We start from the raw sequence: 12,652 nt of genomic DNA, 5'->3' as shown, positions 1-12,652 counted from the left end.
CGGGGATCGGGCGCATTGGGCCATTCAACGACGATCGCTTGCGATCATGACGTCGCTAGACATATCATGTGCCAGCGTGATTGAATCTTTAGTTTCAGAGGGTGGTTGGGTATATAATCATTTAGATAATGCCGCATCAGTATGTAAAAAATGAAACTATTATGTACTATAAGAACGCATCGCCGAAAAATAGCGGTCGACACCGGGGCACTTTACTGCGACTCAAGGGGTTTCCTTTGCAGAACAATCCATGGGATTTCTATATGGATCCGGCAAGCCCGACACTGTCATGTTGACCAAATAACTAGGCAGGTAGTACCTAGAGACTGGACCTTCAGATTATTGTTCAACTACAGCTGCTGGTATTGTCATTGCCTCATTCCCTCGGTTCTCCTCCGCGGTACCGCGAGGGCCCCAGTGGGATCCTTTTGCGACTAACAGGCAAGAAGATGACATTGGTGAGATGTTGCCTGTGATCTTGCACGTTTGTCTTAGCCCAATGCCCTTCCACAATTTGCATGTCCGTGCCAATGATGCGGCTAGCACAGGGTCGCTCTAGAGCTCCTCATATATCTGAGAGAGCATCGTCCTAGACTTTCTCGGGTACTCCACCAACAATCTTGAGACGACCATGATATGGTAGGTGCAACAGATGGCCTCTGCGGTCTTCGACGCACCCCAGTCGATCACCTTCGAGGCATGGACGTGAGTTCGCCGTGGTGTACAGTATGCATTGGTAGCTTTGAGGTACTGGGCTGAGTACTAGGCTGAGTATTTGAGGTGGCTATAACGGGGCCTCCAGTGCAAGCACGCTCTCCAAGATTGTATCCGGATTTGCATGAGCCAGAATTTGAGCTACTACCGCTGGATCACTCCCGTATTGCAGGCTGCGATCATCCTCGGTTGTTGCGACGACAATGCGGTGACGGAACACCTTCTTCGCAGCGAGTGCAACGATGGACGGGGTGAGGAAATCAATCCCATGCAGTGCGGCGAGAAACCTGTCTAGTCAGCATGGCCTATACTTTTACAGTGGATGACTTACTTGGACAATTTCATGAAGAGAATATTGGACCGGGAGGATATTCCCCCGGCCACGGCACGGCTGAGCCGCAAAAAAACGACAATATCCTGGTGATACCGGATGAGATCCGCGTTCACTATTACAGCATTTGCTGCCTCTTCGAGCTTTTCAACTGCCTGTCACGACTAATCAGCCTGGAGCTTCAACACAAACGGCAAATAAGAACAGAGTAGGATAGAAACGAACCGCCTGGTCGACCAGCGGATGTTCCCTGGGAATCGGTATGTCAGATTTGCGGACTACAGAGGAAGCCGATATCTGGTCATCCGAGATCCAGCCATTGGCATCTTCAAGGTACACGTAGCCATCCTCTGTATCGTGGTAGTGAGAGATGATAAGATGATCATTCTACTGTTGTCAGCATGTGTGGTATACTCTAGAGACAACGAACACCACTGACCAAATGACGGTTCAGCTTGGGCTGGGCATCACTCGAGGCAGTAGCCACAAGGGGCAGGAAGACAAAACGTTCTGGGGCAACATAGATGCCATCTTGTGCTACCAATTTCTTGGAACGCATTAACTAGTCGGGGTTAGCAGTGTGACTAGACAGTACGAGGTCAGAATCACCTCAAGCGCTTGAAGTTGGATGCGTTCGTCGACGTAATTGAAATTCGTCGCGATCACTACATCGACTATTGGCAGCTCGGGAGCGACCTTAGTGCTTTGCGACCTCCTGCGTGCGATAGACGGCAGAAGCTCCACGCAAAATTCATCGAACGTCGTGTCTGCAGAGCAATCGAGAATATTATATGATAGATTAAACGTGTTTGAGCAGATCTAATGGACAAATCAGCCTCTAGCACTACCCTGTAGATATACGGCATACCAGTGCGAGCTCCTTAGCGACGTCGGAAATGTTGTCGCGTGCTGTATCGATGCGACAGTGGCCGTGTGCAGCACGACAGAGTAAAATAGCCACCTCAAGATCAGACAGCTCCTGAGCAACGCTTCTGATCTGGGTTGGGTCATTCATGGTATCCTGCATCGGCCATCATTGCATGACGGATGGAGCGACGATGGTTGGCCGAGAAATTGGTCGGTGCCTGTTCTTGCCTGAGGCTGCCGTTGTAATGACGCAGCGGTCTTTTGTGCCGGCAGAATCTATCCCTGCTGAACATGAACAAATAGCTAATGAGAGATAATGCGGAAGAAATAGCGGTGAAGATGAGCTCCGATCAACCAGACCGATCGGGTTAGAAGCGGCGGGACGACCCCATGTGAGCTGGAGTCGCGACCAAACATCCGACAATGCGTTCATCTCTATCTCCGTCTCCCGACTCTCTTTCCCATTCCTCTTGATCCCAGGGTGGTTATGGATGGACGCTGCACCCATGGCTCCCTCAAACCCACTCGCTAATTGGGAGCGCCTCGGGGATAGCTTCTACCGGAAAGTCCCCATCTACGACGCCATATTCGACGAAGACCTGGAGCTAGACAACTACATTCTCGCAGGTGCTCCGTATGGCGGGGCCTTGGGTATGCCTGGACGATGATCTTCTATGCCTGTTGGTACTAATAAACTGTCTGCAGCACTCCATCGCGATGAGAGCAAACCGATGCGGTTTCGGGATGCGCATACGGCCCGATCAAGTATCGACATCTACTCCTGCTCTGGAAAACCGATCAACCAGATCAATGTTAGCTCTCTCGTGGTGTTCGATGTGTCTGTCGGCTACTGACAATATCAGTGGGAACATGGTGCAGTTAGAGGACTCGGATGGTCCGACAAGGAAGAGTTGTTGGTCATCACCGAAGACGGTACCGTCCGTCGCTACTTTGGCCTACATGGCGATTTCACCACATTTTCCCTCGGCAACGTAAGCATTCAAGCAAGCGGTCGGCACGTCAGTCAGCCCTAACTTATCGCAGGGTGCGGAAGAGTACGGTGTGAGGGCCTGCCGGTTCTGGACCTCCGGTTTTGTCGCCTTGCTCTCGAATAACCAGCTTATCGCGGTATCCGGCTACGAAGAGCCTCGCCCAAAACTCCTCGCGCCTTGTCCGGAAGGAGAGGTATCCTCGTGGTCGCTTATTCCTCCGTCTTACACTCTCTCTCGGTCGGTGGAGGTACTCTTGGCTGTTGACAAGACGATCTACATGGTGGACCCAACGGAGGCCGAGGACAAAGTCCTTCAGAATGGCCCGTTCAAGCATGCGAGCGTTTCCCCAACGGGGAGGTTTGTGGCGCTTTTCACAGCCGAAGGCAAGGTCTGGGTGGTGAGCAGTGATTTCCAAAGCAAGTACAGCGAATATGACCCGGAGTCGCGAGTTGTCCCGAGGTCGGTAGAATGGTGTGGCGACGATGCGGTTATCATTTCTTGGGAAGATGAGGTCCACCTCATCGGACCGAACGGGGTGGCTGCTAGGTAAGTCCACCTTTGTCACTTTTATCTCAAGCACGCTCTAACGTTGGTAGGTACTATTACGATGGTACCGTACATGTCGTCCCCGAGTTTGATGGCGTACGCTTAATCACGAACGACACTTGCGAGTTCTTACACAAGGTTTCCGGTGAGTCGCATCGCGTCTAGTAACATATGCACGCCTAACGGCCGCAGATGTAACCCAGGAGATCTTCCGGCTCGGCTCGACGTCTCCCGCTTCTGTGCTTTTGGATTGTATCGACCTTCTGGAAAAGAAGTCGCCCAAGGCCGATGAAAACATACAGCGCATCCGAGCCAGCTTACCGGAGGCTGTGGACGCCTGTGTCAAGGCTGCTGGTCACGAGTTTGACACATACTGGCAGAAGAGGTTGCTCAAAGCCGCGTCGTTCGGTAAATCGGTGCTTGATCTATACAACAGCGATGAATTTGTGGAGATGACGGAGAAGTTGCGCGTTTTAACAGCGGTCCGCGACTTCCAGATCGGCCTTCCCATTTCGTATGAGGAGTACATGCGTTTGACCCCGGAGCGGCTGATCGATCGGTTGATTAATCGACACGAATATCTCCTTGCGATTCGGATTTCCGAGTATTTGCAAGTTGCCGCCGACAGAATCTACGTTCACTGGGCAAGCCAAAAGGTCAAGGTATCGACCGTGGACGACGAGGCCGTCTGCAAACTGATCGTGCAAAGACTGGAAGGAAAGCCGGGCATCTCGTTTGAATTGATCGCGCAGGCCGCGTACGACGAGGGACGCTCCCATCTGGCGACTGCACTGCTGAACCACGAACCGCGGGCCGGAAAGCAAGTTCCATTGCTGTTGAGCATGGAGGAGGATGAGATCGCGCTCGACAAGGCTATCGAGAGCGGAGACGACGATCTTGTGAACTTTGTGCTTTTGCACTTGAAGACCAAGCTCCCGCTCAGCAGTTTCTTCCGCATGATAAATACACGGCCCATGGCGTCCGCGCTTGTGGAGACAAACGCGCGGGTGGATGACACGGAGCTGCTCAAAGACCTCTACTACCAGGATGACAGGCCGATTGACGGCTCCAATGTGCTGCTCGCAGAAGCGTTGGATAAGACAGATTTGATGCGCAAGACCGAGACGGTCAATCTTGCGACGCGACTACTCGCTGATTCCAAGGATCCTACCGTGGTCCTGCAGCAAAAACTCCTCACCGAAGCGTCCCAGTTACTGAAGATCCAAGATGGCCTCGATAAGGACCTCGCGGATCGAACTGAATTCCTAGGATTAAGTTTGAACGAGACGGTCTACAGGTTGGTCCGCTCAGGCTACGGCAAACGTGCGCACAAATTACAGGGCGAGTTCAAGATGCCGGATAAGACATATTGGTGGTTGAGATTGAGAGCACTAGTAGCGAAACGTGATTGGGGTGAACTGGAAGAACTCGCCCGGGCCAAAAAGTCGCCCATCGGATGGGAGGTGAGTCCCCCAACCCTTGAAGCTCCGATGTGCATGCTAACGGATACAGCCTTTCTACAATGAGATTCTCGGTGCAGGAAACACCAAACTTGCATCGTTATTCGTCCCCAAATGCACCAACCTGTCCGCTGCGGATAAGGTAGACATGTGGGTAAAATGTGGAATGGTCGTGAAAGCAGGAGAAGAAGCCTTTCGGGCCAAGGATGTCAACACCCTTGAGCTCCTGCGGGCAAGAGCCTCGGGGCCAGCCGCGAGCGAGATTGAGCGAATGATCAATCAGCTAAGACCGAGAAAATAGCGCCGCGCCTCCGTCATGTATACAGATGTGTCCGTCCTTCACGTAATCTCTTCGTCTTCGTCGTTATCGGCATGGTCGGCCACCACTGGGTTCTGCGTCGCAAACACAGGCTCCGCTGCAGGTTTGGCCGGCGCGTCGGTCGCCGCAGGAGCAGGAGCGCCAGAATCGTCGACCATAGCATCACCCTCACCCTCACCATCACCCTCAGCATCGTTAAGAGCCTGGAAAATGCTCCCTTTAGACTTCTTGTTCAACTCCTCCCAATCGGCCTAAAAAGCAACAATTAGCATCCCACTTCAAAGCCAATGCAAAGCAATGCACATACGCTCCGCGCCTTGATGTTCTTCGCCCGAGTGGAACTCCTCGACACCTTAATCTCCATCTGATCTATGACAGCCTCCGCGCGCTCCACCCCCTTCATCTGCCTCTGCTTCTGCGCCCTCGTCAAAGGCTTTCCCTTCTGCTTCTTCATGATGCCCGAGTTCCGCCGGTCCGTGAGCACAGACTCCCTCGACACGGGGGTGTCCTCAGCCCGCGGCAGTGATTTCAGCGATTTATCGACGTCGAGGCTCGGCGAGGCTTGTCGTCTCGCGGCGCGCGACCGCACGGATTGATCTGTTGTCTTTGTTAGTTTAAATCTCGATAATTCGGAGACGTTAGATAATACATACTGCGTGCTTTAGCCATGGTGTGTTGTGCAGGGTTGGGAGTGAGCTGTGAAAACACTGAAAAAAGATCCAGCTGAGCTGCTGCTGCGTAGAATATTTTTGTGGAGCCGCTGCAAATCCGCTATCGATAAACGTACGGTGGGGTGGAGAGGCTGGAAGCGCAGATATGACATAATCAGTGTGCCTCAGGTGTCTACTTCTTATCATGGATTGTGTGGTACATGGTATATCCTAGACAGTGAGGTAGATCCATTTTAAGGACATTTTGATTACTACTCATGTACGGAGTAGATCATAGTAAGATACATCGTGGTCAAGATATTTGAATTTGCCGTGAACTTCGCATCAAAAGAAAAGTGTCAAAAGCCGTAAACACCATCCATGCCAGCAGCCGCTCAAATCAAACCCACATGAACGCCAGAAAAACCAATATCAAATGATCCCACCCCAGCTAAGCAAACACCACAGAAGAAGAGGTCAAAAAACCCCAGCACGAGTCATAACATCCCTAAACTCCTCCAACGTCACCCCAGCCTGTACACCCTCACCCCCATTCGCCTCGAGGATCATATCCCGCAGGAGGTCCTCGCCCAGCTGGTCCTCTTTCAGTTCGCGCGCAATGCGCCGCAGATGGTTGAGTGTGATGGCCCGTCGGATCCGCGCGTGAAGAGCTGGAAGGCGGCGTCGACTTCTGCGGCGTTGGCGTCGTCGGAGCGAGAGTGGAGTTTTGCGGCTGCGACGGCGAGGAAGGGGGCGTAGGGGACGAGGCCGGTGGATGTTGGGTCGAGGGCGGAGAGGATCGACTGGAGTTCTTGGGGTCTGCTGGGGGAGGCCTAGGGCGCTGGTTTGGATTTTTGTTAGTGTTTTTATAATGGTCGCATTGCGGGGGAGTATTGCTTCTTGTAGAGTAAAGAGGGACACTGAAGAGGGAGGGATGACATACACCAATGCCTTGCGCACATCCTCTTGCGGTATCACGCCCTCCTTTTCATCGGGGAAATCGTCGTGCGGGGCGGAGAATAGGTGGAAGGCTTCTTTGATTTCGTTCTCCTCTTCGGCGGAGATGTCGTTTTCGCGGGCTAGTTTGGACGCGCGCGATTTCTTGGGTGCGGTGGATGGTGTCGCGCGCTTTTTGGGAGGCTTTCATGGTCAGTTTGTTGCCAGGGTTCTGGTGTAGATTGATGGCGCGTACCATGGTGCCTAAGAGATGGATAGGTTGGGGTGGGTGGAGGGGGTTCGCGCTCAGCTGAGAAGGAGCTGTGGCAGTGTTGTGGATGCAGTAGGTCTGTTAGAGGAAGCGACGTGTTGGCTGGCTGCCTGGCGAGACATTATAATTGACTCTGTTAAAGTCCATAGAAGTAAAGAGCGTGAATCGGTGCGATGCGACTATCTCCGGCCCCGTGACTGCCCGCTGACGTAACTGCAGCTGCCTGCAGCCGCATTAGTGATCGTCCATATTCTCGCTCTTTCCATGGTGATATTTATATTAGACGTTGTTCACTTTTACATTATTTATAGAGTCTGTATTTCTTGATCTGGCTATCACTCAAATAATTGAACATGGACGTAGAACTCTACGTCTATGACCTGTCAAAGGTGCGTGATGCAACGTCACTCGGAACTCTTATACTGACAGTCATCACAGGGTCTAGCGCGCATGGTGTGTAGCTATAATGCTTCCTTTCTGCCTGAGCTGCTATGGTTGGGATGGACTGTCTAACTCGCCCAGTACTCACTTCCCTTGACGGGAACCCAAATAGACGCTATCTACCACACCTCGCTGGTGGTCAGCGGCGTGGAATACTACTTCGGACATGGCATCCAAACAGCTGCCCCAGGCAGCACGCACCACGGCGAGCCCATAGAAAAGGTGCACCTAGGGGCCACCGAGCTGCCTGTCGATGTCATTTCCGAATATGTGCAGTCTCTGAACGAGATATACTCTCCCGAGGTATGTCTATTCACCAGACAAGGAGGGTTCAAGCTAACAACACAGTCGTACGATCTCTTCCTTCACAACTGTAACAACTTCACCCAGGACCTCGCCATGTTCCTGGTGGGAAAGAGTATACCCGAGCATATCCGGAATCTTCCCCAGAAGTTTCTTGAGACTCCATTCGGGCAAATGATGAAGCCGCAGATCGAGATGGCTCTTCGCGGTGTCACCCAGGCCCCAGGCCCAGCTGCACCGCAAGCCGCAGTGCCGCGGCCACTTGAAGGATCAGTCCGTATAGTCACCAATACAGCCCAGCTTGACGAACACATGGCCTCAGCGTCGGAGTCCTGCGCCGTCATCTTCTTCACGTCCGCGACCTGCCCGCCGTGCAAGATCGTGTACCCAACATACGACGAGCTCGCAGAAGAAGCAGGCAACAAAGCCGTCCTGATCAAAGTCGACCTTAGCGCAGCATACGACGTGGCAACCCGATACAACGTGCGCGCCACACCAACCTTCATGACCTTTCTCAAAGGCACCAAGATGGATGAATGGAGCGGTGCCAACCCCGCCCAGCTGCGCGGAAACGTGCGTATGCTAATCGACATGGCGCACCCGACCCACCCGCACCGCAAGCTCGACCTCCCCAGTCTCCAGCGCCCCATCTCCAACTACGTCGCATACAAGAAGGTCCCACCGCTGGAGAAACTCGTCCTCAAACTCCACCCCCACAACGACAACCCCCACCTCCGATCCATGATCGACTTCCTCACCCGTCGCCACGCAGCCACCGCCCAAGCCGACGTGCCCGTCCCAAGCGACCTGCCTTCCTTCGCGACCTACCTGCAAGAGACCCTCGCAGCCCTAGCCCCAGAAACCCGCTTCGCCCTAGTCGACCTAGCCCGACTCCTCCTACTCGACCCGCGCGTAGCAGGCTACCTCGCCGAAGAGCCAAACCAAACGACACTCCTCTCCATACTGTCATTCGCCTCTCCCGACGCCGCATCGCCCTGTCCGTACAACTTCCGCATCACGGCGCTGCAGCTCGTCTGCAACCTGTTCAACACGCCTCTCTACCGCGATCAGCTCGTCGCGCCGCACTCCCCGCTGCACAAGCCCGTGCTGACCCTGCTGACGAACTCGCTGCTGGACGAGCATGCCAACCTGCGTGTTGTCGCCGCGTCGCTGGCGTATAATCTCGCGGCGGTGAACCACAATGCGCGCTTCGACGGGCTGCTAGACCCCCTCACGGAGGAGGAGCAGGTCGAGCTGACGGCGTCGGGGGTTGAAGCGCTGACGCAGGAGGGGGAGAGCGCTGAGGCGCTGCGGGGGTTGCTGTTTACGATCGGGCTGTTGGTGTACGAGGCTCCTGTGGAGGGCGGCGTCGTGGACTTGTGTCGGGCGATGGGGGTGGGGGAGGTCGTGACTGGCGAGAGGGTGAAGAGTGTGGTGAAGGAGAAGAAGGACGGAGTGTTGATTAAGGAGGTGGGGTCGTTGCTGGGGAGTTTGGGTTGATTGTATATTAGTATCTGATTATGCTATAAACTACCTCTACACTTTTAAATTGGTATACATCTGTATTGTAGGACAAGCAGAGCAGTGTATTTGCCTCACCAAACTGACGCTTCCTAGTTACACAACCGGAACTAGGAAGGATATAGCAGGGAGTAGTAGTCTAGGATTCCAGCCTGCCTTTCGTCTCCCTCTGCAGTGTAGTGGGTGCCTTTTCTTCACTATGTTGTATTTTGTGACAGCTATATAGTTCACCGGCTATATACTCTACAGCTATATTCCAGACTACTATTAACTCTGTTCCCCTTGGACAGCATCTATATAACAGATTAGTAACAGAAAATATACATGAGCAATTCGAGACCGCAGGCAAGACGTAGTATATGATAATCCTACTAAGAAAATTCCAACACGATAACGCATTTTGTGATGAATCCAATCCCTCCATTGGCGCGTGGGTCGAAAGGCCCTACTAGGTGAATACACGAGAGCCAACCGGGTCCGTGAGCATCGCATCACCTATCATCCAATCCTACCCAAGTCGCAGGGCTCGGAATACTGCTCATTACTAGAGTAAAAAGAGGTATCAGGTTGGGGGTTGTGAGAGGTATAGGTACCTCAGATAGGTAACTAGTAGAGTAAAGCCATCAGGCATCTTTAGGCATCTATCTTCGCCTGGTATTTACCCATTCTCATCTAGCATCTATCAAACGTTATTAATATACGCCTAATAGCCATCAGACGACCGCCTCATCTCACTCGCCTCACACGAACAGCCCAACTCAACACAGCAGGTACCTACCTACCACCCACCTACCACCTATGCAGATATACAATAATCACTTGCCGCTGTTGACGGCGCCAAGACAGCTTTATTCAAAATAGGGCTTCTTAAGATTCGGACCGTTGATTTGTCATGGAGCCCTGTTTTTCTGTAGGATGTTCGAGGTCTGGTCTAGACTGCCGTGGTCACTGTCTGTGTGTTCTGGATGGGGTTGTTACTGGGTAGGTTCTGAAACGGGTGTTTGCTTTCTTTATTTTTTTTATTCGTTCGTCTATTTATATTTTACTTAAGGATAAGAATAAAGATAGAGAAATCAAGAATAAAGTCAGAAATACAGAAGATAGAGGACGAAGAGAAAGACACTGATTGACAGACCGACAACATACGTCAGCGATCTCCCTCCCTAGTCCCTACTAATCATCAATCAAATACATGAACGTGATCATGAACGTGACAAACCCACTTCAGCTTCCCGACCAAGTCGATCCCCGTGCACGCACGGCCCTTCCTTGCCTGCCTGCCTATTCCCCCCACTACCCGGTTCTGTATTGCGTGCCTCACTTCCTCTCAACTCAACCCGGCATGTCCTTGCTGCATGCATTTTGTGTGCTGTTGTGTGGTGTTCCGTTCCGTCCGTCTGTCTCCAGTTGTATGTATGTGTGTGTGTGCATAGTGCGTACGTAATAGGTGGATTCTCTCGCTCTCTCTCTCTCTCTCTCTCTCTGGGAGCATTTCCCTACTATTACTATGTATCTATTTTGTTCTTCTATTTAGATTTACTGGAAAACATGTAGTAATGTAGAGTATGTTATGTATGTAGTCACTAGAACCAGTCCGCCGTGCTATGTATGTAATGTATGCACCTATGTATGTATGCCCGGAACACCGCTGCTGGAAACAAATATATCAAGGAAGACAACGAGAGCGGCGGGGCTCGCTCGGGGTATGAACTGTTGTGAAATAGAAAAAAATCCCAAATCAAAATCAAGTCGAAAAAAAGAAGAAAAGACAAAAGATCAGGCCGAAAGTAGGGGTATCAGGCGCTAAGAGCAGACAGGAATAATAAGATGGAAAACACGATAAGGCGCCAGTGGGGAAGAAATGGAGGGGATGCCTTGAGTCATCGGAAAATCAGGCGAGAATGTCAGAATGATGAGGGGAACCAAGGAATCAATCGCTGAACCGCCAACTCCGTCGCAAAGATTATCGTAAGAACAGGCATTAATAAAGGTAATGGGAATAAAAAATCAACGAGAAAAGAAGATCCAGATGAGGCGCCTGAATCAGTTCGATGGTCCGGTGAGTCACAACACAGTTGCGGTGAGGCCGGATCACGGGTTGGAGGTGAGGGGTTGCGCCTCAGGCACCCGGGCGTGGGCGCGACCAAGGAATATTTCCGGGTACCGCGCCTAGACCGTGCGTCGAAAAAGAATCGGTGAGATGGATGAGGAGGGGGAGAAAAAAGCAACCACGTCTGCAATTTAGACACGGGGCCGATCTTTGCCGATCGCTCGAGAGCCCTAATCCCCCCGCGGGTGAAGAATGAGGCGCGGGTGACGTGGGCAGGCGTCGCTGCTCAAAGGCTGATTCATGACTAAGAAGAGCGCAATGGCTTGGAGGTGCGTCGTCGGCGCTCGGGGACGATGGCCTTGCGCTTCTTGCGCTTCGAGTTTTCGCGTTCCAGCGTGGCCAGCTGGGCGACGCGCAGGGCCTGCTGGGCCCGCGCGTGCGCCTGGACCTGGGCCAGGAATTGCGCGCGCTGGGCTTCCTCCTCGGCGGCGGCGCGGAGCATCTGGATCTGCTGCTCGGTGGTGAGGCTGGCTCCGACGGCTGGGGTCGGTTGCGGAGCGGCGGACTCCTCGTCGACGGTCATGTCGCAGGGAATCGCGCAGTCGATGCCGAGGTCCTCATCCGACACGTAGGCACTGGCGGTCGAACAATCCGACTCGCCCAAGAGGGACTGTCGCTTGGGCCAGGAAGGGAATGCGCAGGAGTTGTTGAGATCGTAGCCCGTGGAGAAGGAGCACTTGCGGGGGGTGATGTCGGTCAGGTCATTGGTGCAGGGAGACGGCGGCGGCGGTGGAGGCACATTGGTGATGCTGGTGATGCTGGTCGCGGAGTATTGGGAATCGAAGCTGAAACTGAGGCAGACATTGTGATTGCTGGACGAGGCCTCGCTCGGAGTGGAGCGAATGCTGGCCAGGTTGTGGCTCCAGGGCTGGAAGGGGTACACCATTGTGTACTGTGCTGGTGGAAGGTCGAGGATAACGAGGATGGAGGATCAGACCGAAGTATGGAGTTGGACGAGGATAAAGATGGGATGTACTCCGTAGTAGATGGAGGATAAGGTGAGTGGAGATGTGGAAGAGGAGTGGAGAAGATGGAGAGAAAGGTAGATAAAGGTGAGATGGAAATATGGTGAATGATAAGAGACGGAGTGAATGGGTGAATATAAAGAACGGGCGGTACGTTTGATGTGTGGATGAATTGGGGGTCTGGACTCCTTGCGTTGCCCAACCGGTCGGAGTCGCGGGGGTTGGC

General features: G+C 52.9%; 6 protein-coding genes across 6 annotated transcripts; 2 read left to right on the top strand and 4 right to left on the bottom strand.

Moving 5' to 3' along the window:
• Positions 1–784: 784 nt before the first annotated feature.
• Positions 785–2,060, bottom strand: P168DRAFT_322542 (uncharacterized protein; the record flags this gene model as incomplete). The annotated part of the gene is made up of 6 exons (XM_024840582.1): positions 785–1,001; positions 1,046–1,200; positions 1,271–1,432; positions 1,485–1,607; positions 1,655–1,864; positions 1,914–2,060. 6 exons carry the CDS (start codon positions 2,058–2,060, stop codon positions 785–787), a joined length of 1,014 nt encoding a protein of 337 aa, XP_024688678.1.
• A 358-nt stretch (positions 2,061–2,418) lies between these two features.
• On the top strand, positions 2,419–5,211 carry vp16 (tethering complex subunit VPS16; the record flags this gene model as incomplete). Its single annotated transcript, XM_024833938.1, has 7 exons — positions 2,419–2,563; positions 2,618–2,724; positions 2,776–2,904; positions 2,957–3,450; positions 3,501–3,595; positions 3,643–4,913; positions 4,963–5,211. The coding sequence occupies 7 exons, from the start codon at positions 2,419–2,421 to the stop codon at positions 5,209–5,211; spliced, it is 2,490 nt and encodes an 829-aa protein (XP_024688677.1).
• Positions 5,212–5,249: 38 nt separating this feature from the next.
• Positions 5,250–5,898, bottom strand: P168DRAFT_322540 (Alb1 domain-containing protein; the record flags this gene model as incomplete). Its single annotated transcript, XM_024840581.1, has 3 exons — positions 5,250–5,480; positions 5,537–5,826; positions 5,883–5,898. 3 exons carry the CDS (start codon positions 5,896–5,898, stop codon positions 5,250–5,252), a joined length of 537 nt encoding a protein of 178 aa, XP_024688676.1.
• A 458-nt stretch (positions 5,899–6,356) lies between these two features.
• On the bottom strand, positions 6,357–7,074 carry P168DRAFT_300230 (EF-hand superfamily Ca2+-modulated protein; the record flags this gene model as incomplete). Its single annotated transcript, XM_024838400.1, has 4 exons — positions 6,357–6,479; positions 6,569–6,698; positions 6,823–7,019; positions 7,072–7,074. The coding sequence occupies 4 exons, from the start codon at positions 7,072–7,074 to the stop codon at positions 6,357–6,359; spliced, it is 453 nt and encodes a 150-aa protein (XP_024688675.1).
• Positions 7,075–7,399: 325 nt separating this feature from the next.
• On the top strand, positions 7,400–9,370 carry P168DRAFT_293712 (bifunctional C97 family peptidase/thioredoxin family protein). The gene is made up of 4 exons (XM_024837862.1): positions 7,400–7,475; positions 7,525–7,539; positions 7,609–7,830; positions 7,876–9,370. The coding sequence occupies exons 1-4, from the start codon at positions 7,440–7,442 to the stop codon at positions 9,328–9,330; spliced, it is 1,728 nt and encodes a 575-aa protein (XP_024688674.1). The 5' UTR covers positions 7,400–7,439; the 3' UTR covers positions 9,331–9,370.
• A 2,335-nt stretch (positions 9,371–11,705) lies between these two features.
• Positions 11,706–12,347, bottom strand: P168DRAFT_285593 (uncharacterized protein; the record flags this gene model as incomplete). Its single annotated transcript, XM_024836220.1, has 1 exon — positions 11,706–12,347. One exon carries the CDS (start codon positions 12,345–12,347, stop codon positions 11,706–11,708), a length of 642 nt encoding a protein of 213 aa, XP_024688673.1.
• Positions 12,348–12,652: the final 305 nt, after the last annotated feature.

This window comes from Aspergillus campestris (assembly GCF_002847485.1).
Source record: "Aspergillus campestris IBT 28561 chromosome Unknown P168scaffold_16, whole genome shotgun sequence".
NCBI classification, from domain to species: domain Eukaryota; kingdom Fungi; phylum Ascomycota; class Eurotiomycetes; order Eurotiales; family Aspergillaceae; genus Aspergillus; species Aspergillus campestris.
The sequence above is the reverse complement of the archived record's forward strand: the minus strand, read 5'-3'. Positions and strand labels throughout refer to the sequence as shown.

What these genes read in the sequence shown, in the direction of transcription:
- P168DRAFT_293712 (XM_024837862.1), top strand. Translation starts at nt 7,440, where the DNA reads ATGGACGTAGAACTCTACGTCTATGACCTGTCAAAG. An exon ending in ACGAGATATACTCTCCCGAG is followed by an intron (nt 7,831 to 7,875) that starts GTATGTCTATTC and finishes CTAACAACACAG; the next exon opens with TCGTACGATCTCTTCCTTCA.